At 43.6% G+C, this 25,923-nt stretch overlaps 2 protein-coding genes and 1 pseudogene across 7 annotated transcripts in view; 2 read left to right on the top strand and 1 right to left on the bottom strand.

Moving 5' to 3' along the window:
• dock10 (dedicator of cytokinesis 10) overlaps positions 1-25,923 on the top strand; it is a 241,720-nt gene that overhangs the window by 5,873 nt on the left and 209,924 nt on the right. The window lies entirely within an intron of this gene.
• LOC310777220 (diamine acetyltransferase 1 pseudogene) lies at positions 9,493-10,005 on the bottom strand (annotated as a pseudogene). Its single transcript has one exon. The product of its transcript is annotated as a diamine acetyltransferase 1 pseudogene (transcript).
• LOC310777219 (integral membrane protein 2C-like) lies at positions 16,159-25,896 on the top strand. The gene is made up of 6 exons (XM_083637507.1): positions 16,159-16,403; positions 18,594-18,737; positions 20,957-21,145; positions 23,338-23,448; positions 23,867-24,017; positions 24,700-25,896. The coding sequence occupies exons 1-6, from the start codon at positions 16,311-16,313 to the stop codon at positions 24,789-24,791; spliced, it is 780 nt and encodes a 259-aa protein (XP_083493633.1). The 5' UTR covers positions 16,159-16,310; the 3' UTR covers positions 24,792-25,896.

The following is a 25,923-nucleotide window of genomic DNA, read 5'->3' as shown; positions in this document are numbered from 1 at the left end:
CATGAACAGGCGGGTGGTGAACTGCTTGTTAACGCATAATCAGATAGAATATAAACATTTTACACAGTAACACACTACCTACCTACACACAGTACAGGATGTTGGGGCCGTCATCATCACTATGGCAACCGAGACGGGTTAATAATAACACAATGGAAAAAGACTGGAGAGAGTGCATGATGGAATTGGGCACCAAACACAGGCAATGTGTGATTGGGCATGGGGGGGGGGGGGGGGGGCTTGTTGTACCATAAGGACACTGGTGATGCCAAGGGCAAGGAGCAAGGGCAAAGAGTAGCATGATCTGATGCCAAGGGAAAGACGGGACCATCGTGATACCAAACACTGAGATGCCATGCGGGCAAGGGCCAGGCAGGGCCATCAACATGGCCAGAACCAAGCAGTGAGTGACGCTGACTGCAGTCAAGCAAGTCCGCTGGTACACCGGCTGACTGACAGAATGATGCCAGGCCCGGCCATGTTGGCCCTATTCTCCGGCTGTGTGTGGCGAGTGTGGCTGGGTATGGCATGTGGTGTTGGTTCCAGACCAGCAGGCCAGGCAGAGTCACACCAAGAATGACACTTGTGTCTGGAGGAGGACTATTTTTGAGACGTGTGCTGTCAGAACAGGCCAAAATCTACTGTCTATCTTATGTGTCTCAAAGGCTGCTTGGCTCATGCTAAACTGAGACCATGCTTGTGAAGCAACATCATGCGTCACTAATCTCTAGAGCTGCAACGATTCGTCGATTAGTTTGTCGTTTGTGAAATTAATTGGGATATTTTGATATTTTAATGGGTTTGATTAATTTATTAAGAAAAAGGTAGGAACAATTCTCTGATTTTCTGGTTTCTTTACTCCTGTATGACAGTAACTGTCAGGGTTGTGGACAAAACATGACATTTGAGGGTGTCTTCTTGGACTGATCGACATTTTTCACCATTTTCGGACATTTTATAGACCAAACAAAACAATTCGATTAATTGAGAAAATAATCGACAGATTAATCGACAATTAAAATAATCGTTAGTTGCGAGCTCATCTCATATATTTAATATGTCTTGCATTCAGTCTATACTAGAAGATCATACAGAGATAAAAAAGAGACTGCTCCGTGCTCCCCTCCCCTAAATACAGTATATATTTTTTCTGATGTAGTGCGACCAGAGTGAGAACAGAGGTCAGACAAGGTGAACTGAAATAGAGGCACAACTTTTTTCTTTTCTCTTTTAAACCTCCAACCAGATACATTCTTGTATCTATAGCCTTCCCTGCTGCTCCCCTTTAGCAAGAAATAGGGCGGGCGGTCTAAATCTGACAGTGAAGGAGACAGACACAAGTAACAGAGTCAGAGGAAAACTCAGCATACAGTGCACTAGGGAGCTTCTTTACCAAGTATCAGGCTCATATACTGCGGTACATGTGAATGCTGTAGGGCTGTGCAATTAATCGAATTTTAACCACAATTACAATTTTGGCTTCCCACAAATATGAAAACAAGATAATCGAGATAAAACAATTATTTTGTATATTTATTTTAGTTCACCTATTTAGTTCTTCTTTTTTTTACTTCATTTTCATGTATTTCTTCGTTTTTCAGTTCAATTATATATACAGTTCAAAGAAATCCAGTATCGTATTAAAAAGAAAAGACAAGTTTTTTCATGTTCAATGAATGCATGATGTTGACAAAGTAATTTTGCCAAAAAATTCGTAATCGCGTTAAATAATCGTGATCTCAATATCAGTCAAAAATAATCGTGATTATGATTTTTGCCATAATGGAGCATCCCTAGAATGCTGTATATACATGTCCATGCAGACAACATACGTATGTACACATACATTGACACACACCACTTCAGACACTGATCTAACAGGACCCAGGAGGACCCATGCGGAGCAGTGGGACAGAGAGAATCACATAAGGGAAAAACGGAAAAAAGTTAGAAGCAACTCGGATACAGAAGAAACTCAAGCGACGAAGAAAGGGAACGATGGAGAGAAAAGTTTAAGAGAGGGGGGGGTGAAGTCTGGTGAATGAGGGGAAAAAAGAACTGAGGGTCAAAGAGCCATAGAGGACAGGAAACAGAGAGAGCAAGAGAGGGAGAGAGAGAGAGAGAGAGAGAGAGAGAGAGAGAGAGAGAGAGAGAGAGAGAGAGAGAGAGAGGCTCCCCTCGCGCCTCATCGAGCGTTCCCCCCATAGGGCTTGATTCTGCTGACCTGGTTTCTCTCACCAACAAAGACCATGCATTAACACACACATGCACACAGTGCCTATAGGCAATATAGCACCTACTTAAACCAAGCATGTAGCGTTACTTACAAGCATTATTCCTATGCATTTTACACACTTGCTTACTCTTTGATCCACCCAGAGTCACATGTGTGGAGCCATTATCCATCTCTTGCCATTGTCTCTGTCTCTGTCTCTGGAGCTGAGGCTGAGGCTGAGGCCAGCATTAGTGCAGTGTGGGCAGAGATCCAGTGACCAGTGGGCAGCCACTGAAAACCATGAATTCCTTTAGCTTCAGGACAGAATGGAGAGCAGCAAACCAGCCAGGCTCGCAGAGCTCATTTATGCTCCATTTTCCTCCGAAAATAAATGCATCCGTTTCAAAAGATTACTGCACACACATACTTCCGTGCGTCTTTCACGTTGGTATCGTGTTAAGCAATGCATCCACTAGTGGGCAGCAGAGAGTCAAATGTGTGAGTGTGTGTCTGTGTGGTACTGCTCCGTTTCATCCATATCAGTAAGCGGTCAGAAAACGTGCAGATGCAGAATTACGCACAAAATGAATGAACGCAGAGTGGGGACAGAAAGCTCCGTCCGTATGCGTATCGGTATTTAACGTTGAGCATAATTGGGCCTTTACTGAAAGATGATAGGAGGGGGCCATAACTTGTAGTCTAACGTTAACATAGTTATGAATATCTAAGCTATGGTTTCTATATTTCACTTTTTATGCCCCACCACCGTGGTACATCGTCACGGTGGCGTCTGTGTTACAATCACAGCACAGGTTCCCCCTAGAGCAGATGATCTGAATAGGTTTGGGAGCACCTTGCTGCATACATTTGCATACTAACGAGGAAAAACTGATTTTTGAACAACCCAAGTGTTACAGTATATGAAGTATACAGCATGTTGGCATGGAAATCTTAATTAGTTTAATTAATGAGCTCGTTGGCATAACTGCTCATTTTTCAATACATCATGGTGCTTATGGCAGGGCATTAGGCAAGAGAGAGCCAAAGTGAACCTCACTTGCTGCTTCAGCACTGTACCAGAGAGTTTCATCCGCCATTTATTTTCCCATAGACATTTCGTACAATGCTTATATGAGAGAAATAAAGAGGAGTCCCGCACACTGTCAATTACTTGCAAAAAAAAAAAAACTTTAAACTTTAATTAACGTTTCGGTCTATCGACCTTCATCAGGTTAAAATACAGAACAAGAGAACACCACAGGTATTATAGCCTACACCTTGTTAGATGAGGCCAATCAGAGACATTGAGCTATCAGGCAAAACACTCCCCCAGACTGTGTGCAGTCAGTCAATCAGAGGGTCCAAAGGGTACAATGCTTATAAAAATAGTTGTACATGCTCAAACCAAACAGTTCAGATATATTTAGAAACAGGAGAGACCGCATAACATTTCACTCGGACCAAAATGTAAAAAACAATTGCGGATCTAAAGAACCACGGTGCACCGTCCACTCAGATGCAGTGCCTTTGAGCAAGGCAGTTCAGTCTGTTGCCCTACAGTCTGTGTTAGTGCAGTGCAGCACTGGGCATCAGTGTCTCAGTAGTCTCGCTTGCCAGCCTCCTCTCGCTTCCGTGAGAGGAGTCTGGCAAGCGCTGGTCACCATTCTGGAATTGCGATGGGTGGTGCATAGCGGCAGTGCCCTTGGAAAATACTTTCCAACAATCCAACTTGCCATTTTCAGCGTGTAGCAACGAGCTAGCGTGTAGGTTTCTGCCGTTAGCTTGCTAGCTAGTTAGCGTTGTTGTTTTCACAGCGGTGGCAGGGGCCTATTTACAGAGACACACAGGGAGGAGAGAGCGGAAGCCGCTCTGATTGACATGGTCGGAGCCAATGACAGAGCTTGTAATAAGCGGGGAGCGGAAATGCCGGCAGCGACTGAAATGGTCGCCTCCAATGGGAGAGCAGCTGTAGAGCAGGGGAGGGCTTATGCCAGCAGCCTGTTTCCATGCAGCCAGACTCGTCTCACGGAAGTGAGGGGAGACTGGCAAGCGAGACTAGTGTCTCGGAGATTTAGGCCACAAGTCAAATTCCCAGTCCATTTCTACAGCCATAGATGTGACAAATCTGTATTGTAAGTTAATTTACTCTCAAGGTCCATGCTATTCTACTCTACTCTTCTTTTCCTATAGCTATAGGCCTTGTGCCACAGTAGCATCTGCTCAAAGAGGTTGATCAAAGGTCATTCACTTTTATTCTATTTAATTATATGTTCCTGTATTTTCTGTCTTTTGTCATGGCCCCTCAAGAGACTGTTATTATTATTTCCCATGCTACAGACTGTTATTATGATTTCCCATGCTACTGTAATTCACTCTACGCTGTGCCATGCTGTGTCCCACTGACACAGTAATAGAGGATGTGGAGAGTGCTGAAGAGAGGCTGGAGTGGAGTGACCTTTCTCTATGCTAATCTCTACATTGCAGGCTGGATAAACACACACACACACACACACACACACACACACACTAAACGTAAGGTATAGGATTTGTCCTCTGCCTGCCAGATGAATCAAAGGGACATCATCAAACAAACACAAATCCGCCCATGTGTGTGTGTGTGTGTGTGTGTGTGTGTGTGTGTGTGTGTGTGTGTGTGTGTGTGTGTGTGTGTGTGTGTGTGTGTCCTACATGGATACGTGTGTGCGCAAGTGTAATGCGTTGTACATGCTGGTTTTTTCCTGGATTAGCCCTCCTACATGTCAGCCAAGGCCTCTCAGTCATCATCATACAGTAAAGGCGTGACACACCCACTGAAAGCTGCCTTTCACATTTCACAACCGTCAAAATTACAACTGGCTAATCATCTAATAAGAACATTAATTAGCCCAATTATCATAAATCCAAGCACATCGTGTCATCCACCCCACCACTTTCTCCCTTTCTCCCACCATCTCTGCTGGTGTTTCCCTGTGCACCGCTGCACAGATGTCACGCCGCAGCCCACTATCCTACTACCACGCCATTATTTATTTCATTTCATTAATTCAACCAACCAACCAGCCAACCTGCAATGAACTCTAAACCCACAGGGGGGTATGATAGGCTATATGACTTTATAGCCAAATTACCAGCCCCAAGTATTGGCTGAAAAGCACTGTTCTTACACCTACTGAGCACGGCAGATGCATATTCAATGGGGTTATTTATTAAATAGCGCTTCCCTGCTGCATGATCAATAAAGCCGAGCCGGGGCTTACTAGCACTAGCAGCAGGGGTGCCTGATGTGCTGTGCTGTGCTGATCCACCGCAAAGAGCGATGCAACGTGAATGTCAATGTCAAGTCCGCCACCGCCAGGGTGCAATGGTGCGGTCTCCGCCAAAACCAATCCTTCCAGTCTGTTGGAGGTTTCATACATGATAGCGAATCCATCCCAATATCCCGGCTATAAACGCCTCGGATGGCAGCTTTCAACGTGTGGCTCAATACATTCTGCGGGTAAACACACTGTTGTTGGCCCACAGGTGGTGCTCTGGCTGCCACTGACTGCCACCATGTTTTACTATCATTTTTTTAAATGACCATAATGCACTCACCGTCACTACTGCTGCAGAGTGCCTGACTGCGTTGCATGCTGTTTGCCGTATCTCCGCCGCGCTCCCGGGTTTCAGCAGGTTCTTGGTGAATCTCCGGGTTGATTCTGCTGCCATTTCTTCATCTGAGCGGTCGAAATAAATTCACTCTGTTCTGGTATTTTATTGCAGTCAAATCTACCCTGCTGCTCGCTCCTCAGTCAGAGCCGCCCCAGCGATGTCTACACAAACACACACACACGCCTCCACACACGCAGAGCGCGGAGTGCAGAGGATGCCTGCCTGTGTGTGCGCCGCTAGAGTGAGTCAAACATAGGAGTAAAAGACACAACGTCCGGTCATGCCTTTCAAAGTAAGATCCGGATTGATGAACACGAGTTTGCGAGGGAAGTGAACAGATTGACCCTACTTCTGCTCTTTTTTTTTTGCTATCTCTGCTAGCTTGATGGTTCAAAAGCAACACAATGCTATTTCACAAGTAGGTCTTAAGACTTATAGGCTGCTTCAGATCTTAATATTCATTCATTCATTCATTCATTTATTATTTTTGGCCTTGCTTGGTATGGCCTAAAATGTGATTTTGTGTGGAATTGAGTTGAACAACCTATAGGAGATTTTTTTTCTCTTTTCTTTTCCCCAATGTTTATAAATGAACTTAGATGTAAAAATAGACCATTATGTTGCCTAACTGTTATGGGCAACGTTTTATAGGAATTTGATAGTCTATTTCAAATATAGCCTATTAAACTGGTAGCGTCGCCTGTGTGAAATACATGACATATCTGCTCTGCTTCAGCTCACTCTGTGAAACACCTCCACACACAGATAGACATGAATAAATAAATAAATAAATAAATAAATAAATAAATAAATAAATAAATATACTCTCTGTGTGTGTGTGTGTGTGTGTGTGTGTGTGTGTGTGTGTGTGTGTGTGTGTGTGTGTGTGTGTGTGTGAGAGAGAGAGAGAGAGAGATTGTACATGATAATGATATGATTTCTTAATAATAAATACATAAAAATATGTAAATAAAATAAAATATGTAAACTGCTCACTCCCTTGGAAAACAACACATTTAGCGCTTCAATAGGACAACAGCTTTCTATTACAGCAACCAACGATTGGTTTAACCAGGGCAGTCGGGGAATGTATCTCCAGGGAAGCTCTAAATGTCATCAGCTGATCAGCAGCAGCCAGCAATCCACTAACAGCTACACTAGCCTAGACGGAGAGGATCCACGGGCCGACAGCGACACAGCGCGGACGGGGGAAGGATGGACAGAACAGAACAATGCAGACTTCTCTGATGATATCAAAAATGGATGGACCCTTTAATTTATCAATGATACTGTGTGTGTGTGTGTGTGTGTGTGTGTGTGTGTGTGTGTGTGTGGGGGGGGGGGGGGGGGGGGGTACTTTTTGAATGATGTAATATGGCTTAATCTGTTGCACAATCTACATTTAGGCTACTAGTTTGCAATTGACAGCAGGGAATTAGTTAACGGGCATGTTGTCTGTAAAATCCAGGGGTCGGTCTTGCATTGAAAGCAATAAAGGATAATAATTAGCCTTATATGCGATCAATTTGCTTTCCATCTGACCCAGAGAGTTTCTCAGAAACGGAACACCTTTCAGGCTACAGACGAAAGGGCTCTGGCTCCCTCTAGTGTCACAGCACTGCACTGCTGCTGAACGAGCTGCATTTCCCCCGCTGGCCCTATACTCCCAGTCCCCCCACTCTAGCCAGAGTAGGCTACAGGATCACGGTCACACGCTCATTCTGATAGCCCTGCTATGGCCAGCAAATGCAAATATGCAACGCACTGGATAGCGGAGATTTGAGTTTGAGTTTAGTTTTACGGAAGCCGAGAACGGCCAGGTGTTTATTTATTGTTTTTATGACAGTTTTCTCGTGATAACGACTTATTATTTCGTTATCTCGAGATTTAAAAAATCATCCCCGTCCCGTCCCCCGTCCCCCCAATTATGCCTGTGCACTCTTTCAGCACCATGGAGCTGTCCAGGTAGTGTTGATTAGGGGCAATTACCAGCTAACTAGTGTTAATATGAGTGTTCTTCCTGCACCTGTTATGTTTTTATCTAAAGATGGGCCGGCTGTGGCTCAGGAGGTAGAGCAGGTCGACCAATAATCAGAAGGTTGGTGGTTCGATCCCCGGCTCCTCCAGTTCGCATGTCGAAGTGTCCTTGGGCAAGACACTGAACCCCAAATTGCTCCCGATGGCTGTGCCAGCACCCTGCGTGGCAGCTGGCTGCCTTCGGTGTGTGAATGGGTGAATGTAGGCACAGGTAAATTGACCTCAGAAAGATGTTTATGTCCAAACCATGTTATCAGGTGTGCGTGCAATAAAAGGGACATCATCAGAGATAGGCTACAGAAAATAGCCTGATGACAAGTGTGTGCGTAAAAACATGCAAGAATTCCATGCAGCAAATTCAACATGAGATCACGGTGGCGCAGTGGTAGCGCTGTCGCCTCAGAGCTAGAAGGTCCTGGGCCCACCCGCCTGGGTGGGGTCGTCAAAAAAGGGCCTTTTTGTGTGGAGTTTGCATGCTCTCCCCGTGCCCCCTGGGGGTTTCCTTCATATAGGAACCCATCAGCGTTGTGGAGCAGACTCTGATGAGCAGAGGGTGGAGCAGCAACCAGGATAAAAAAAAAAAAAAAAAGCACTAATGGGGGATAAAAAATGGGATAAAAAAATCGGAGTACATAGTCAAGCTGGCCTGTCTAGTTGCATAATGGCATATCATTTGTAAATATGGAAAATGGTAGTAGTGGTCCAGGTGGTGGTCCAGGTGGTGGACCAGGGAGTCGCGGCGGAATGAAGTCCAGTCGCGGCATTAGGAATTAAGTCCCCATGGAACCCGCAATGGCTGCATAGACGAACTCAGCAGATGAAGACTAACCTCGCGTCACCAGGCTCTTCTCGGCGAGAAAGAGCCTGGCTTCCGCTCACAATTGATTTTGTCACCCTACCTGGTTCCGGCCTAGAGCCCGCCCTAGACCGGATGGGCAGCGTTTCTAGCTCGTCAACTTTTACGTTAACTTGACAATTTGACCCAAGTAGCAGAACGGCAAACAACAAAACAAAAGATGGACGTACCGAACAAAGTTTTTGAAGAAGTTCTTTTAGAAACATTGCGGATTCACAATCTCACATCTTTTAAGCCAATACAGGAGCTTTGCATCAGACAATTAATCGAGGCAAGAGACGTCAAGCTAACGGCAACAAAGACGTTTTTTGGCCCACTGCCTTCCGGTGTTCATTCTGGTTCCGTGGTTTACGCCCCATGACAAAAAGCGGGGTGAAAGGTGGCCAGACTAGATGAAGACTGAAGATGCCCCTTGGGGGGCGGTCCACAGGCCAAGCGTGACCCACGGAAGCCGGTCGACCCAGCCACTGCACAGTCTGGCCCGAAGGGTGGCTTTCATGGAACGATGAAACCGCTGGTGTGGCGTACGTCGTGGTGCGATTGAGCTTTGAGCCCAGTCCCTCCACCATCATCAGCGTAGACGCTGATTAAAATAAGAATAATGGACTCGTGAGTGCCGGTTTTGTTTTTTTGCTGTTCACTGCTGAACATGTTTTAAACATGGGAGCTGCTACATCCTGCTACTTTATTGAAACTGAGTCTGCAGGAGCATTGTTCTCAGTTATAATCAGCTCTATTTGGAAGTCATTTTTTGCAGTTCCTCCTTGTCAATGGAAAAAAGACGCCAGCCTTCCTCAGAGGAGAGATCAGCTGCTCCCCTGCGCTTGTAGAACTCAATAGACTGCTTGTTGTTTGCTGCTACGATGAAGTGCATGCTGCTACAGTGGGTCTTCATGGCCGTCTCACTCAGAAGCTTCAGGATCTGTGAACCAATGCCGAGTCCCCTAAACTCCTCCATGATGTAGAAGTCCTCCAAGTAGAGCAGCTTCCCGATCCACGGGTCGTATGTGAAGTAGTACATGGCAAAGCCAATCACAGTGTATCCCTCTGAGCTCTGCTGATGCTTTGGGATTTCAGCAACAAAGCAATGGTAGAACGGATGGTCCCCAAAGCCGTCTTCAAGTAGTTCTTTCTCCGTCAACACGACCTGCTCCTCCATCTCTTCAAATTTAGCAAGTTCCTTTATGAGTCTCAAGAGATCTGACATGTCCTTGGGTTCGGCCTTCCGTAATATATGCTTGTCCATTTTCTCCTTTTACTCTTTTTTCCTTTCCGTAGTAGTCCTCTGAATGTAAAAGTAAGCAAAATCTGTTTCTTCATCAGCTCCTCGGGAGTTCACCCCCAGACTAGTTACATTTTGAAACCTCTTGCACAATTTTACATTGGCCCCTTCACCCACCCTATGACATCACTGATGATGTCACAATGTCTATGACATCACTGATGATGTCACAATGTCTATTATGTCAGGGTGGTGGATTTTGAAACCTCTTGCACAATTTTACATTGGCCCCTTCACCCACCCTATGACATCACTGATGATGTCACAATATATGACATCACTGATGATGTCACAATGTCTATGATGTCAGGGTGGTGGATGTTGATTGTGGTCGCCCAATTATATCATCACTGATGACATCACTCACTAAAGTGAGGCCATTTCTCTTTCTGAGTAACAGACTGGTGCACGCTTTTATAACTAGCAGGCTAGACTTATTGTAAAACTCCTTTCTGGTCTCCCAAAGAATACAATAAATCAGTTACAATTAATTCAAAACTCTGCTGCATAGAATGAAGGAAACTGTCTGCACATTTATCCGCCCAGCAAGGTGGCCAATCAGTCTGAAACTTCACACGGGCATTTGAACATTGGAAGGGACAGGAAGTGACGAAGCCGGAAGCACATGTTGATGAATCCATCTGCACTGATGCAGGTTTTACATGCAACACATTGTAGGATGATGATCTGTCTGGTTTTGAATTATCACTTGCCTTAAATCCAAATCCAAATGTCTGCTATTGAATCACCACAAAAATAAACCAGGACACATGTTTAGGTTTATTTATACTATAGGCTACTTAATTTAGGCCTATATGCCATTATTGAGAGAGGGAGAGAGAGAGGGGGGGAGAGAGAGAGTTCAAGGTCCCTTTAGTGATTCTCAAACCAAAATCAGAATATTTCTGACATGAATTTGTTGTAGCTAGTAGCTAACTGTAGCTAGACATATAACAGATAAACTATGATCACAACAGTCATTGTTCTACATTCGACTAAATTATTTTCAAAAGTGAGACAACCACAGGGAGAACTGAAGACAATAAACTTTGGTAAAAACAGGAAGCGTACTCAGACGCTGATTCAGCTGAATAAATCACCCAGAATGATTCAACACTTTACCATGATTGGTTAGACATCTCACAGAGGTAGACAGCCACTTCTCGCCATCAGCTTGTTATCCGGTTAGAAGCCTATGTCCAATTGATGTAGATAGGCTAATCTGGCCACTTGTTAAGTGAGAGCTGATCCGGGATTCTGTACTGAATTGCCAAGCAACAGATAACTGTACCCTGGAAAAAAACTGCCCTAAAATAATCACTCCAAGCGGTATACTGATAGGATTTCTCTCCTTAGATCCCTGGTTTCCTGGTAAGATCTCCATTTTTCCTAATTTATAACCAAACATTTCCTCATTAAGCCCAGATTGGATTCAGCAGGAGGCGGATACCTCACCATGGAGGCCCAGCTGGTGTGAAAATATGCAATTACAGAGATGATGTTATCGTTTGCTAATTCAAATATATCTGTTCCTGAAATACACCTCTAGGTCCTTGGTTGAGCTGCAAGGGGACATGCGGCCCTGAAGAGGTTAATGTTTAAATGGTCTAGCTGATAAGTTGCACAATGCTTTATTTGCGACAAGCTTTTATGTTAATCCCTGTTTAGTGCAGGTCTGGAAAACATTACATAGGTTCTCTTTGGGACGGTCTCCTTGGCCGACTGGTTAGCGTGTTCGACCTTGATGGGAGAGGAGGAAAAACACCACTATGTATTTTGGAAGCTAATGAGTGATGTTTTAACCATGCGCTGACTTTTCCCCCAGAGAAGAGAGGACATGCTCAAGGACACAGCACATCATGGGAGGAGGGTCCCGGGTTCGAATCTCAGATGGCCAGGCTTCTTATGATAGAGTGTGTTTAGAACAGTAATGGAATGGTGTCTGATGTTGTATTTTTGTGTGTTGAATAACTTCAATTTGCCTTACTTGCTACACAAGGAGGGCTATAATATTTAGATAAATATTAGCCTATTGTTACTGCTGCAACTTTAGGTTGGGAAATAAATGTATAGTCAAAATAGTAAGGATATTAAAGTTGCATCTGCCGACCGAATTGGCAGGTGGTCGTCAAATTAGTTGATAATTGGTAATTGCTAATTGATAAGAGCTTCCTCGTCCTAGTTAAAATGAGGGTGAGGTTTTCTCTGGTTCGAGTGAGGAATACGCTCTTACTCTGGTTACATCCTTATTAGGGTGGTTACTAGGGGTGTCACGATACACTCAGTTCACGATACGATACGTATCACGATACTGGGTTCACGATAACGATACGATACGATACGATTTTAACAATATTTTTTTAAACTTGAATAATGACAATATATGACTGGAAAAGTAGTATTTTATTTGAAATGCACAAATACAAAACATGCTGTTGTGGGAAATTGTTATTACAATAACAACTAGAAAAAACATGAGATTGGAGATAAGGCTTATCTTGAAATAGAATGAGTTACACCGTCACTTAGATTTACTTTGAACTAAAAGGTTTCTCAGCAGTATAAATTCTCATTATGCATCTTCAGTTTTTCTTCAAACTCAAACAACAAGACTTTTCTTAGTCTATTTTTTATGCATCTTCAGTTTTTCCTGTCAAGTAAACAGTTTTGCCAGCAACTCAATTGAATGGTTTCTCTCCTGTATAACTTCTCATGTGTCTCTTCAGAGACTTGTTCAACTGAACTACTTTCCACACATTGAACTTCAACAAACAAAGACGTTTCTTTGTCTATTTTTGAAAAAAAAAAAAAATTTTTTTTTTTTTTTTTTTTTTTTTTTTTTTCACGATATGAGATTTTATCTCAACGATACATATCGTGACGTTTTACTATCGCGAAATTTCGTGGGACGATATATTGTGACACCCCTAGTGGTTACAGACCAAGAGGCAGTAAGTCTGAGCTGTATGAAAATTGTTCCAGCTTCAGACTGAATATAGTTGAATTTGATTCTATCCAGGATGTAGATTAGATTGTCTAGTCTAAAGTAACCATAGATAAAGTGCTATAGGATTTTAAATAGAGAAAATAGCTAAATTAGCTGACCCAAATTATAGGAGTTAAAATAAGAATTTAAATGTGTCAAGCTGGTAATATTAGCAAATGTATTGACAGTTGTTTGGTAGATAGGGAAGTTAATAGATGACTATTTCAAGTGAGGGTTAGTGCATGTGACCTCCTGTGGAAGAGCCACGTCACGTGATGCGGACCACGGAGGAGGAGAAAACACGCCTGCCAAGTAGGAGTGACAGAGGGGGAGCTCGCATAACTACCAATGTCAGCCCAGCAGTGAAGGGTGTCATCAGATGGAGGAGGAGCCTTCGGGGAGAGACCAGCCCATACCAGAAGACAACGCCCCCAAGGAAATGCACTTTAAAAGCCCACCACAAGAGAATGAATTGGTCGGTTTTCAAATGTCTCTTTCTTGATCTGCTACATATCAGCTGTTAGGAAAGACCACTGGAAATCCACCCGGAGATCTCTGAGGGGTAATTTATATCACTTGACCTGATCTGTATCATGATTTATGCAATATTCTCTATATAAAATAATGTTCTAAATATCAGAATTGCTTGTCATATTGGTTTTTCATATATCTGGAATAATTGGACACGCTGGAAAGGTATTAACATATGTCAACACCTTCTGATCGGTGTGGGCAGTTCTATCTAGGTTGGACCGGCACCGAAAAATCCTTTCCTATCGATACCCACTACAATAAGATAGTCTACACCACTGACTTACTTCACACACAGCCCTTCAGAATAAAAGTGAGGGAAGGATTTATGACAAATTGATGATGTCACAATTTCTATCACATCATCAGTGTCTGTCATAAACCACTGATCATATAACTTATTGGTGATGTCACTCAAGCACTCAATGATGATGTCATCAATGATATCACTCGAGCAATCATAGATATCATCAGTAATGTTCAAATAATTGTCATGATAGTGATTTATGAGACAGTGATGATGTTATAGACATTGTGACATCATCATTGACGTCAGACTGAGACATTGTGACACCATCAATGATGTCATAGACTGTATTGTGATGTCATCATTCATGTCATAAATCCTTCCCTGCCGAGGTTATAAATTGGACAGAATCAAGAGGGACACAATGTAGGGAAACAGTGGATGGATAAATCCAGAAGGAGGCGGTAATGCAACATAAGGATGCCAACTGCCATAAAACACCACAGAAGAAGAAGAAGGTTATAAATTGGACGAGTCATCAAGTGTGGAAGGGATCCACATTGGATAAATAAGAGGATTGGGACAGCAGAGCCCTTTGCACTTGACAAGATGATGTTGACTCTGGCAGGTTTGGGGTTTGCTATATATTGTTTATTGTCAAGACGCTTTGAGGGATAGACTCCCTGATGAGTCTGTTCTCATCCAGGCTCTGGCTCTACAGAGTGGACAACAGGTCATTTAGAAATAAATGTAGCCTACTGCAAAATCTGCAATCTGCAACATGTGTAATTATAAGTAAAATAAGCATAACAATGACATGTCACCCAACATTATACACAATGTCAATACTGTACAATACAGATTCGGTAAAACTATTTCTCATTCATCAAAAAAGTTGTGGATTGCAATTGTAATAGGAATGATCGATGATTATTCTAGGATTGTGTAAAATAACTACTTGCATTCCTCTGATATAATATTTTTGTCTAATCTGAAATCCATATTAATGTAATGTTTCATTGTCAATTAAGGCATTCCAGCGCACTCGCAAACACCGCATTCGTTTCGCGCGTGTTGTTTTATTTTTTTGACAGATATTTGCAGCCTTCCCCGTTTTATACGTCACAACGCTATGCATTGTGGGCAATTCCCTTTCCGTAAGTGGCCATAGCTGCTCCCTTACGGTAAGGGGGCAGAAAGGGCTCACTCTGAGCCCTCATTCACTTTGTGATTTCACTGTGGGACATCCCTAAACCCTCACTCCCTTCACGTGAACGCGCCTCTAAGGGCTTGAGGCAGTAAGGGGGCGGATTGGAATTGGGCCTTGCTCACAGCCAAACCAATCAAGCCTGAACCTGCGACAACAGCATGGACCAGCTCGAGCCACTTCCAGACCACTTTCTCTCAGCACTCCCAACTCTGATTGACTTCCAGCATCCTTGAAGACAGAGGACATTTGACCAATTAAGTTGTGTCCAACAGTTGCTTTCTGGTGTCAACTCTGTGGTGAGTGGAATGTCCTAAAATGGAATTGGAGAGGTGACCTTTGCCCTCAAAGGCCGCTGTGCTTTCATGGCTAATTCCCATTGAACATGTGCAGACAAGGAAGCTTTGTATTGAGAAGGAAAACAGGGTGAAAACAAAACAAAGGAAATGATTATGGGATTCCAGATGCCCAACACACACTGTGCATCTTGACTCGCATTTCGTCCGCAATCCTCATTTAAACATAAGTGGATTTGTATACTTTATTATCCCTGTGGGGAAATTCATCCTCTGCATTCAAGTCGGGGGGCAGCATTTGGCTTATAGGCTATCTGACATTTTAGAGGGCTTTTATTTTCCTACATCAGAATGATGAAATTGATGTGAAAAGCAGAGGTTTTCCTTTTACTGTAATATGAATTTGAAATTAGGAGAAAAAAAGCTTTGCCTTTGACAAAATGTCAAAGGCTATTTCCCCCCAAATTCTTCTCTAAAATACAGTTAGCAGGCAGTAGTTGTACTTATCTTATTATTCATTTCAAGTATTAGTCATTTTGTAATATGTAGGCCTATGTAGCCTATACTAGGCCCAGATGTCCCACTTTGTATGGGACTGCACAGTATTTTCATGCCTTTTCACATGTCCCACATGGAGGCTGGCTTGACCGCAGTGCTTATGTGACATATGTGTCTGATGACTGACAAGATGATTGACCTCCCTAAAAGGGGTCCCTTGACCTTGGCTTGGCGTCACTTGTGTTCTCTATAAAGGACATGTCGGGACTAGCCCGCCAGGCGGCGGCAGGGCTGCTCCTTTAAGGGCGGATTAAAAAAAACAGAGCAGCAAACTTCCGGTAGATAAGACAAAACACAGATACATTGTAGCTACAGAAACAGCCCGGGCGGTGACAACAACAGAGAGCCGTCGACGAGGTGAAGGAGAAACGTTTCCTCCTCCAACTAACCTCCCCAACACACAGGCGAAAAACAAGCCCAAGCTGTGAAGGCTGATATCAAGCCATGGTGAAGATCACCTTCCAGTCTGTCGCGGGACAGAAAGTGGAGAAGGAGAATGATGGCGACAAGACCGAAATCCTCATTCCCCATCCGACGGTGAGTACTATGGACGGGCGTGTTGTTATTTCTATTGTCTGGCATTGTTTGCTTTCCGCTGTCTTTCGACGTCTTATTTTGTGTGTAATGTAAACGTTAGTGTGTTGCCTTTAACCTTGTTAGATAGATTTGTGTGTGTGTGCGCGCGTACGTCCGTGCCTGACCGCTCTGTAGGGCAGCCCTGCACCTGCACAGCCTGGACGCAGCAGCAGGGAATGTCTTTTGACAGCGGCTTCTATGTTATTATCGCCATTTGGCTGCAAACAAAACGAGACTGAGTGACGCTCTCTGCGCCAGCACGCTTTATTGTCAGCTTGCATCATGCAAGTTGTTATATTGTGGAAATGTCTGCTCTTCCACCGAATAGAAAATAATGGCATACAAATAAATAAATAAAAACATAGGCTATAGAGCAATGTTTGGGATTTTAATTGTTTACTTGTGCTATGCCCATTGATGCAATTTGTCCTTCAATGCACATTTAACACTTATTACACAGCCCCTTAGCTTTAACAAATGTAGAATGCACAATGCAGAGGCTGACAAAATGGCAGATGGGGTTGCTGTTGCTTGCAGCGCATGCAAGATCATTTTTCACAAGCTGTGAGCAGGAGGACCAGTCGAGTCCTTAACTTTCCTGTAGCAGCATAGTACCCACTCCCCCCCGACCCTTATGTACCCACACCACATGCCTATACGGTTAAATCATCTTGGGGTCGCATGTATCTTTGATGTCAGGCATGTAGCCTAGGGTGGTGATATACGCTTCTGACAGAAGTATGGGCTATGACTTTGAACTTCTGCTTTCTAGGCAGATCCAAATGTATTGAACATGAGACAGGCAGACCTCATTGTGGTGTCACACGCTCTCAGTCGTCGTGAAAGAGCTCACAGAGAACACACGGAACTGTCTCCCAGAAGGGAGTATTAACATTGTGTACACCTATGTGTCCTCTCTTTCCAAATGCTCCTTTTCCCAGCACATAATTTCCTTTGACCCATGCATACATGTTGTTACACCAGGTAAGCTGCTAAACACAGGACTTCATAATATGCAACGTCAAAATACTAACCTTGTGAGGCAGCTGGATTTGTGTGAGATCATGATCACACAACAAATCCATCTTGCCACACACACTCCAATCTATTGGTTTGAATCCGAACCACCGGTGGTTCGCACCAATCGGCATCCAGAGGCAGTTAAGTGTGGCGCTAGCGAGAAGCAAGCCAATGATAGACAGATGGCTCATCCAATCACCTGCCAGGCATTTTTTTTTAAATTGCCTGCCCTTTTGAAACGGTTTCCCGAGTGACTTGGTTATGTGAAAACAAACCATCTGGCGGCGGCGTCGGGTTACCAAAATACAAGGTTGGACTGTAAATCCCATGGAGCCAAGCCATTCATTTGAGCCACTCTGTTGTTGTTTTCATCCTTATAAGATAAGAGTGTTCACACAGGGATTGTCGTCCCTTTTCTTTTGAAGTTTCATTGAAGAGCCCCCCCCCCCCCCCCCCATGCGTCAGTCTCTCTCTTTTATTTCGGTTCCTTCGCAGTTCCAGCTAAGAATAGCAGCCTTTTGTTGCTTCTTTACAGAGCCTCTCATTATGAGATAATTTTACCAGCCGCATCCGTTTGGCAGTGCGACTACAATGAGCTACGAGTCATTATTGGAGTAAATGGAAGTGCAGCAGCATGCTGTCTGAGTGGTACTATCTCTGTGTAGTGCCAGCCAGCCCACACAGGTTGGGCGCGTGGCACACTGGCAGATGGGCAGCGAGACAGGAGGCGGGCTGAGAAGATTACTCACCGTCTCTCCACTCGCCAGGCTCAGCACCACTAAATCCTGCTTGAAACCTATGAGTGCCATTAATATCAACTTCTATTCTCGGCACGTCATGTCCGTCTGCTCATTGCGAGGATGAGTAAGCTATAAGGATATTTATTTATTTATGATTATATTTATTTTAAGGACTGTGCGTGCACATTAATCGACATCACTGTAAACGTGCCAGCGTTAGCCAAATGGCAAATTTTCAACTGTTGTCCCCTTGGCCAGAACTTAAGGTTAGCTAGCCATTGAAAACAAACACCAACAATAAACACACAAGCAATGAGCACGTGGGTTGAAGCTTCCTGTAAAATACACTCTCTCTCTCTACCATTTTGTGTTTTGTTTGTGTGTCTTGCAGGATGAGGAGGAGCTGGTCCTGCCGCTGCGGCCCAGGAAGTCTCCCCTCAGCGGCCTGTGCTGCCTGACCTTTGGCCTGGTCGTCTTCATGTCCGGTCTCGTCCTGGCCTCCATCTACGTCTACCGCTACTACTTCATACCTCATGTAAGTAGGGATGGGTACCGTTCACATTTGAACCGATACCGGTACCTGGGATTCGGTACGGTACCCAAAACGGTACCATTTTCGGTACTTTACACGATCTAATAACAAACAAAAAATACAGCCGTAAAAAAAAAAAAAGTCCAAACTTCTCAGAGAGAGCGGTCGGTATTCACCAAAGCCTTCATATCTCAGGCTCTGTAGCACAGAGAAACATAAAATAAAAAGCATTTGAGAGCTTAACCCTTTGGCTTTTCGTATTATATTTGCCCTAATGTTCATTAACAATTTATTTTATCTTTAACTGCCTAAAAATAAAAAGATTCTAATGCATTTTAAGAAATGTTAATAAAGATTATGGCAAATGTAACCCTTCCAAATGAAAAGCCACGGGTTTAAGCTCTCAAATGCTTTTTATTTCATGTTGATAGCTACTATTCACCTTATGTAGCCACGCCCATTTGACCCGGTTGTGTGGCCGTATCAAAACTTCCGGCTAAAAATAAAATAAAATAAAATGGCTGCGCTGCTCCAATATCATCTAACTCTGAATTAACTAATAATTTAGCCAATTGTATGTAACATACCAAATAAAAGCAAACGGCAATGTCTAAGAATGCAACGCCATGTAACTGGCTCGTTAAGTCTCGCATTCCAGGGAATTGCGTTAACGTCTGCGGGTCTTATTGACGTTAGTGGCTCGAGCGCAACTCGGAGGAGAGAAAACTATCTGAAGCTTTCTTTGTTGGAGTCCAGGTATGTTTTACAAGAAAGTGCTCGTCATTGTCGACGATAACGTTATCTGACCTGGCTAACAGTGGATACTCGCTTGCTTGCTGTGTACCGGCTCAAAGTAGTAGGCTACGTTCTTTATTTGACCCCTTCACTGTCCGGCGTCCGCTCCAAAAACAACTCTCTTATTTTGCGCCGTGACCGCCGGAAGTGTTAAAAGGACCCGGAAGAATTTGGCCCACTGTAAGGTCTGAACATATGAACATATGAATAGAGGCTGAGGAAATACGTTCTGTTGAACCCTTGACAATTACTGCAGCAAGAGTAACGTTAGCGATCTCTGTTTTGCAGTCGTCGTGAAGACAGTGAAAAGCCCTGTTATCTAACAACCACAAGGGTTCTGCTAACGTTAGCTGCGGTGCGGTGTCTGCTTCATTCACCCTCAGCCTATCTAACACGTTACAGTCTTCAGCATTTAGCTAAATATATCTTGTGTTTGACCATGCTTCCTCAAGTTTGAGTTGTTTCCCTGGCCAGCTTTGCAATTCACATCACAAATGTTGCAACCAGTGTTGTCCGCGTCTATCTTGGTAAAGTGTAGCCACATTTTTGGACCGCTTTCGGCTGTTGCCTTAAGGTTCTGTCGGAATTTCTATTTTACCCACTCTCTTTCTATTACTCAGATGCGTTCAAGTACCGAAATTTGGTACCGTTTGTTTTTATGTGAACTAGTACTCTGTAGTACCGCCCTCTTTCGGTCGCTGCCTGTAAAAGTACCGAGTTCGGTACCCATCCCTACATGTAAGTAGGGATGCACCGATATGAACATTTTGGCCGATACCGATAACCGATATTAACATAGCCGTTATGGCCGATAACCGATATTTACCCATGTCGATATGATCTGTATAAAAACAAGTTTCTATGATGATACAATTTTGTACATACTGAAAAACACATACAAATACTGAATTTTAAAAAGTAATGTCTTTATTTCCAAAACATTTGGAAAAGCCCATAAATCATAGATTAGATAGATAGTACCACATTGTTTCTATAGGACTATAGTCGTTTATGACATCACTGATCATCACGATGTCTATGACATAATCAGTGGGTATGACATCATCACTGATTTATGACATCACTGATCATGTCACAATGTCTATGACCCTTGGCCTCTTTCTTTCTTTCTTTCTTTTTTCTTAAAATGACTATCATCGGCCAATACCAATATGATTGCCATATATCATCCACCCCTACATGTAAGACAGCAGGGCTTCTCATGCTCCTGTACAGTCAGCCACATGTCTCAGATTGCTCTTTGCCTTAACATTGCACGTGATTCAGAAATGATTTACTGATTGTAGTGTGTAGTAGGGTAATGAAACGATGTTCTTAGCTTTTTTTTACCTGTGTTACTACTTGATTTCAAGTGTTGTAGCTGGTTGACCCCAGTATTTGTGAAGTGTGTGCGTTTGTGTGCCCAGATCCCAGAGGAGAACCTGTTCCACTGCAGGGTCCTGTATGAAGACTCTGTGTACGCGCCCCTGCGCGGCCGCCAGGAGCTGGAGGAGAACGTCGGCATCTACCTGGACGACAACTACGAGCAGATCACCGTGCCCGTGCCTCACTTCGGAGGCAGTGACCCCGCTGACATCATCCACGACTTCCACAGGGTGAGAGAACGCACGCACGCACGCACGCACGCACGCACGCACGCACGCACACACACACACACACACACACACACTCACTCACTCACTCACTCACTCACTCACTCACTCACAGAGAACATATAGACTGACATGTTCCTAATATTAGATATCATGATACACTCTCTGGAAAAACCAGGTTACCTCAAAGAGACAAGCAGGTACAAGTAGATTATGACCCGTCACTTTGATCTTGTCCTAAAAAATGAACTATTTTTGCCTTCCCCACCTGAAAACCTCTCTGCAGCGATGTTGCTGTGTGCAGCCAAGTGTAGTGTCGTGTTTTTAAAATGCAACGCATGACCGTTGCTCATTAAGCCAATCTCGTTTATGTCAAGCAGATTTGGATTGCGGTTTTTCAATTGGCCTGTTGTTTGGGGAAGATTTTAAACTGTTTTTTTTTTTTTTTTTTTTTTTTTTGCGCTAATGCATCTAAGATAAATACAGACGCAATGTTATTCTATAAAAAAAAACGAGAAGTGAAAAACAAGAAGTGAAAATCGAACATGAACTCATTCCCCGCCATAGACGCAACATTGTGTTATTTCAGAATCAACGCTTCCCCGCCACACAAAAAGGCAGTTTTCTCAGCTTTCTGGTGAGAGACGCACGGTGTCAGTGAAAAATAACTCACATGTGTTGATAACTAAAGAACGGAGAAACAAACTCTTTTTTCCCATGAAAGTAGAAGCTTTGTTCTGTCTTTTGGGATATTCTGTGTTTAAATAGTCCTAGAAGAAAATATTCTGCGTGTTGTGGAAAATCACTGAAAATGCTCACAAACCCTGGCGCTGGCTGGTGACTTAGGCCATGTCCACACGGAGACGGAAGCTATCTTTTTTTTTTTCGTTTCAGAAAAGTTTTCCATAAACATGGAAACGTTTCAAGAAATGTGTGTATCCACATGAAACCACTGAAACCGCTGTAGAATAACAGAGAAAGACAATCTCGTCAATAATGGCATACAACCTCTAGGGGCGCACAGTCTATAATGTGTATCTCACTGTAGCAGCAGCTTAAACCCTTGGCTTTGCGGGGAGGTTTGCCATGTCAATGAATAAAATGATTAAACCTACAGTATACAGGCAAATGCAGAGCTGTTCAGCAGGGCTGATGGTCTCCCTGTAGCCTACAATATAGAACGTTAACTATCGGTGACGTTCCTGATATCATCCACTTCCATGATCTGTAGACATGTTGCAAACACATCCCAGCGTATTGGCCGCTCCTGCACATCACAGCACAGGCTAAATGATGCAACATAAATATACATTATATAAACTCATGGCATAAATGTGTTTTTATTGAAAAAGTCGCGTCAAGTAAGCTAAAGTCTTGTTGGAGTGGACACGAGCGGATATCACAGACATCACAGTGCAACCTGTGTTCGTCAAACCTCTCACTTACCTATTCACGTTGTATTTACGAGGGCTATATATAGGGCAAGAGAGTATGTTGGTTACACTGAGGGTTTACATTTCATTTCATTTCATTTTGTCCAATATTAAAATATTCCAGAATTGCATGTTGTATTAAAAATAAATATAATTTCTATCTAACACGTTAAGCCTGATTTTGTTTGTGTTATTGTAAAAATGTAGCCGCCGCTAAGCCTTCTGGGAAATATCCGATGAAGGGAGGGGAGGGGTGGATGGGAAGAGTCAGCTGTGTGGAGCCCTGAGGATGTTGTAGGCTACGCTGTTCTCCGTGTCCACTTGTTGCTGACGGTGGTAATAGAGGAGCATTATATTTTGCTGCAAGATCCCCACTGCTGTAGCACGAACGCTACTGCCATGCTTGTTATTGTTGCTGGTGGAGAGAGGTGGGGCTATGGCGTCATCGTTTCAGGAAAGATGCGTATGGGTTGTAAACACGGAAATGCAAGGGTGGCGTCTTCAGATTTAATCACTCTGGGACCCGTTTTGAAAAATTAGCGTATACGGCCAGAACGTATAGTCCCAGAACGCGGTTCCATCTGGACGAAACGGCTATATGACAAAAAACTTTAGCGGATACACCTAAAGTCGTCTCCGTGTGGACATGGCCTTAATTATTTTCAACTCTGGCGGCGAATTAGTTAAGTGCCAGTCGGCACAGAAAGTAATCTCATTACTAGTTCCAAGTAGAATGATTGCTATGCTGCTTTTGTTGTCCAGGGACTGACTGCCTACCATGACATCGCTCTGGACAAGTGCTACGTCATTGAGCTGAACACCACCATCGTCATGCCTCCACGCAACCTGTGGGAGCTGCTCATCAACGTCAAGGTAACGCTCAAACTTTCTGCATCTTAACAAGCATCCAAGTGGAGCCAGACTTGAATTCTTCTGACGATTTTCTTTTGTATCCTTGTAGCTGTTGACTGCACAGTTCTGCAAGCTCGTCACATGAAATCGACATTTGACCGTGCATTGGAAAATATAGACCCTTTTCACGGGGGGCATTTTGTGTCGAAAAGGCAGAATAAACACAGGTGCAAGCAAAACACTAATGAGGGTTTCCAAAATCCAATCATGGAAGTTGTAAACCCTCCTTAGTGTTTTGCTTGCACCTGTGTTTACCCTGCCCTTTTCGACACAAAATGGCCCCCGTGAGAAGGGTCTATTAGTACATAAAGGTTTCTGTTGGCCCTGTTCTCCCAGGGGGCTTGCTCTTACTGTACGCGTGCTGTTGTGTCACTTGCAGAAGGGAACATACCTGCCTCAGACCTACATCATCCACGAGGAGATGGTGGTGACTGGCAAAGTGCACAACATGCGTCAGCTGGGGCCCTTCATCTACCGCCTGTGCAACGGCAAGGACACGTACCGCCTGAAGCGCCGCGCCACCCGCAGACGTGAGTCGGGCTTAGAGATTTTGAGATGGGGGAGGGGGAGGGGGAGGGGGGGGGGGGGGGTATTTGCTAGGGCGCTAAAACCTGGAAAGGTCAAGGTTGGAAAAGATTGCGAGAGCCACCTGCTACGTGGCCGCTTTTCAAATTGAAGTCCTGGAATATCTTGAAAGGGTTAGCCCTTTTTTTAAACAAGGTGCTTAAAAGTCCTTGAATTTCACATAAACCACATAAGGCTGTCTGTCAGTGACGTCACGTCTTATATTTTGACCAAAGTTGCTATTAAAAAGACAAAAGGCGCTTACTGAGGTCTGAGCATCTGTTCAAAGTCAAAGCAATCTTTAGACAAATATTATCCCGTCCCATTCACAAGATTGATAGTAGAATTAACTTGTTAAAGACAAAATGTAATATAATGCAAATTTGATGCCCCTTTTGGGCCGAATTTATATTTGAAAATCAATGATTTGATTTCCGTGAAGTCCTTGAAAATGAAAAAGAGAGTGCTTGAAAAACTGCTTGAAAGTCGTTGAATTTACTTTGGTAATGTCTGTATGAACCCTACCCTCTAGGATAGAGGGACCACCCGTGCTGCCGCCTGCTCTGATCACATGTGACGTTCAGTACATCTGACACAAAGTTCCGCCACTTAATCTCGTGTCTCTGTCTCGCCCCGCTTCTCTCGCAGGCATCAACAAGCGCGAGGCGAAGAACTGCCACCACATCCGCCACTTTGAGAATACGTTTGTGGTGGACACGGTGATCTGCGACGAAGCGTAAAACGGGACGGTTATCCACGCCATCCCCGCCCCAAAGGCACATCTCCAGTCACTTCTCCGACCACTGTAGCACCCTCCCTCTTGGATTTACTTCTAGTCATGAGTCTGAGTTGCACTTTACTGCTGGGTTTGGTTTGGTGTTCTTTGTAAAAGATGTATTTTACCTGCTTGTTATATTCCATAGGTAATCTTTACCCTTATAAGTGTGTTGCAATACTATTCCATTGGTTCCATCATTGGATTTTCCATGTAGCGAAGTCCTTCAGTCAATAATGAATAATGTTTTTCAGACTTCTTCTCTGGGGATTTAGATGCTGGTTACTGTCATTAAGGGTTGTGTTGTCAAGGTGACTGTAGCCTTGTTTTTCCTCCTGCCCTGGTGATGATGACTTTGTGTCTCTTAGTTCCAGTAACGCATCCAGCTGTGCAAGGCATGCAATGCTATTTTTCAAAGCAAACATTCTCCACAGATTTCTACTATTACCGTTCCTTTCGTCTTCTCTATTCATCTATCACTGCAGCCTCTTAGGAATCCCGCCATGCTTAGTTGCAACTATCCTTTCCACTTCTCCTCTACTCTCCTTTCCCCTTCTCCTCTACTCTCCTTTCCCCTTCTGCCTAAATAGCCTAGTCACAATATTGGAGAGTTGGGTGAAGAGAACGGTACATTGGTTACTTGTGTGCCCATGTCTCAACACTGTAGTAGACATTATTGGCCGTTAATTCACGTTATTTTATGTAATATTCCATCATCTGCAGGTCAAAACCCTTGTTTAGTTTTGATGCCCCCCTCACATTTTTCATTTCTCTTTTCAGGGGGTATATATTGTCTCTTTTTGCACATTCTTTATCAATGCATTGTGAATCATTTTAAACTATTGTCTTAGTTAACCCTTGCATGTTTTTGTCTATACATAGACTACTACTGTCTATGGCTATAAGAAAAGCAGCACTGTTAGAATGTTTTGTAAAATGTTTAAAGCCTTAGTCCAAAGACTGGACTAAAGTCATTACTACTGAAAAGGGAACACAATTATATGATAAACAAAACAAACTTTGATCTGTATATTTTGTCTGCTGAGGAAATCTGTCTGTGATTAAAGTAGTTAAAATAACTGGGTGTTGAGATTGTA

The sequence above is a fragment of the Poromitra crassiceps genome (genome assembly GCF_964638095.1).
Source record: "Poromitra crassiceps genome assembly, chromosome: 5".
NCBI classification, from domain to species: Eukaryota; Metazoa; Chordata; class Actinopteri; order Beryciformes; family Melamphaidae; genus Poromitra; species Poromitra crassiceps.
This window is presented reverse-complemented; position numbering and strand designations above follow the sequence as displayed.

Coding starts and splice junctions, on each gene's coding strand:
- LOC310777219 (XM_083637507.1), top strand. CDS start 16,311: ATGGTGAAGATCACCTTCCAGTCTGTCGCGGGACAGAAAGTGGAGAAG. Junction 21,146..23,337: donor TCATCCACGACTTCCACAGG/GTGAGAGAACGC, acceptor TTTGTTGTCCAG/GGACTGACTGCCTACCATGA. Junction 23,449..23,866: donor AGCTGCTCATCAACGTCAAG/GTAACGCTCAAA, acceptor TGTCACTTGCAG/AAGGGAACATACCTGCCTCA.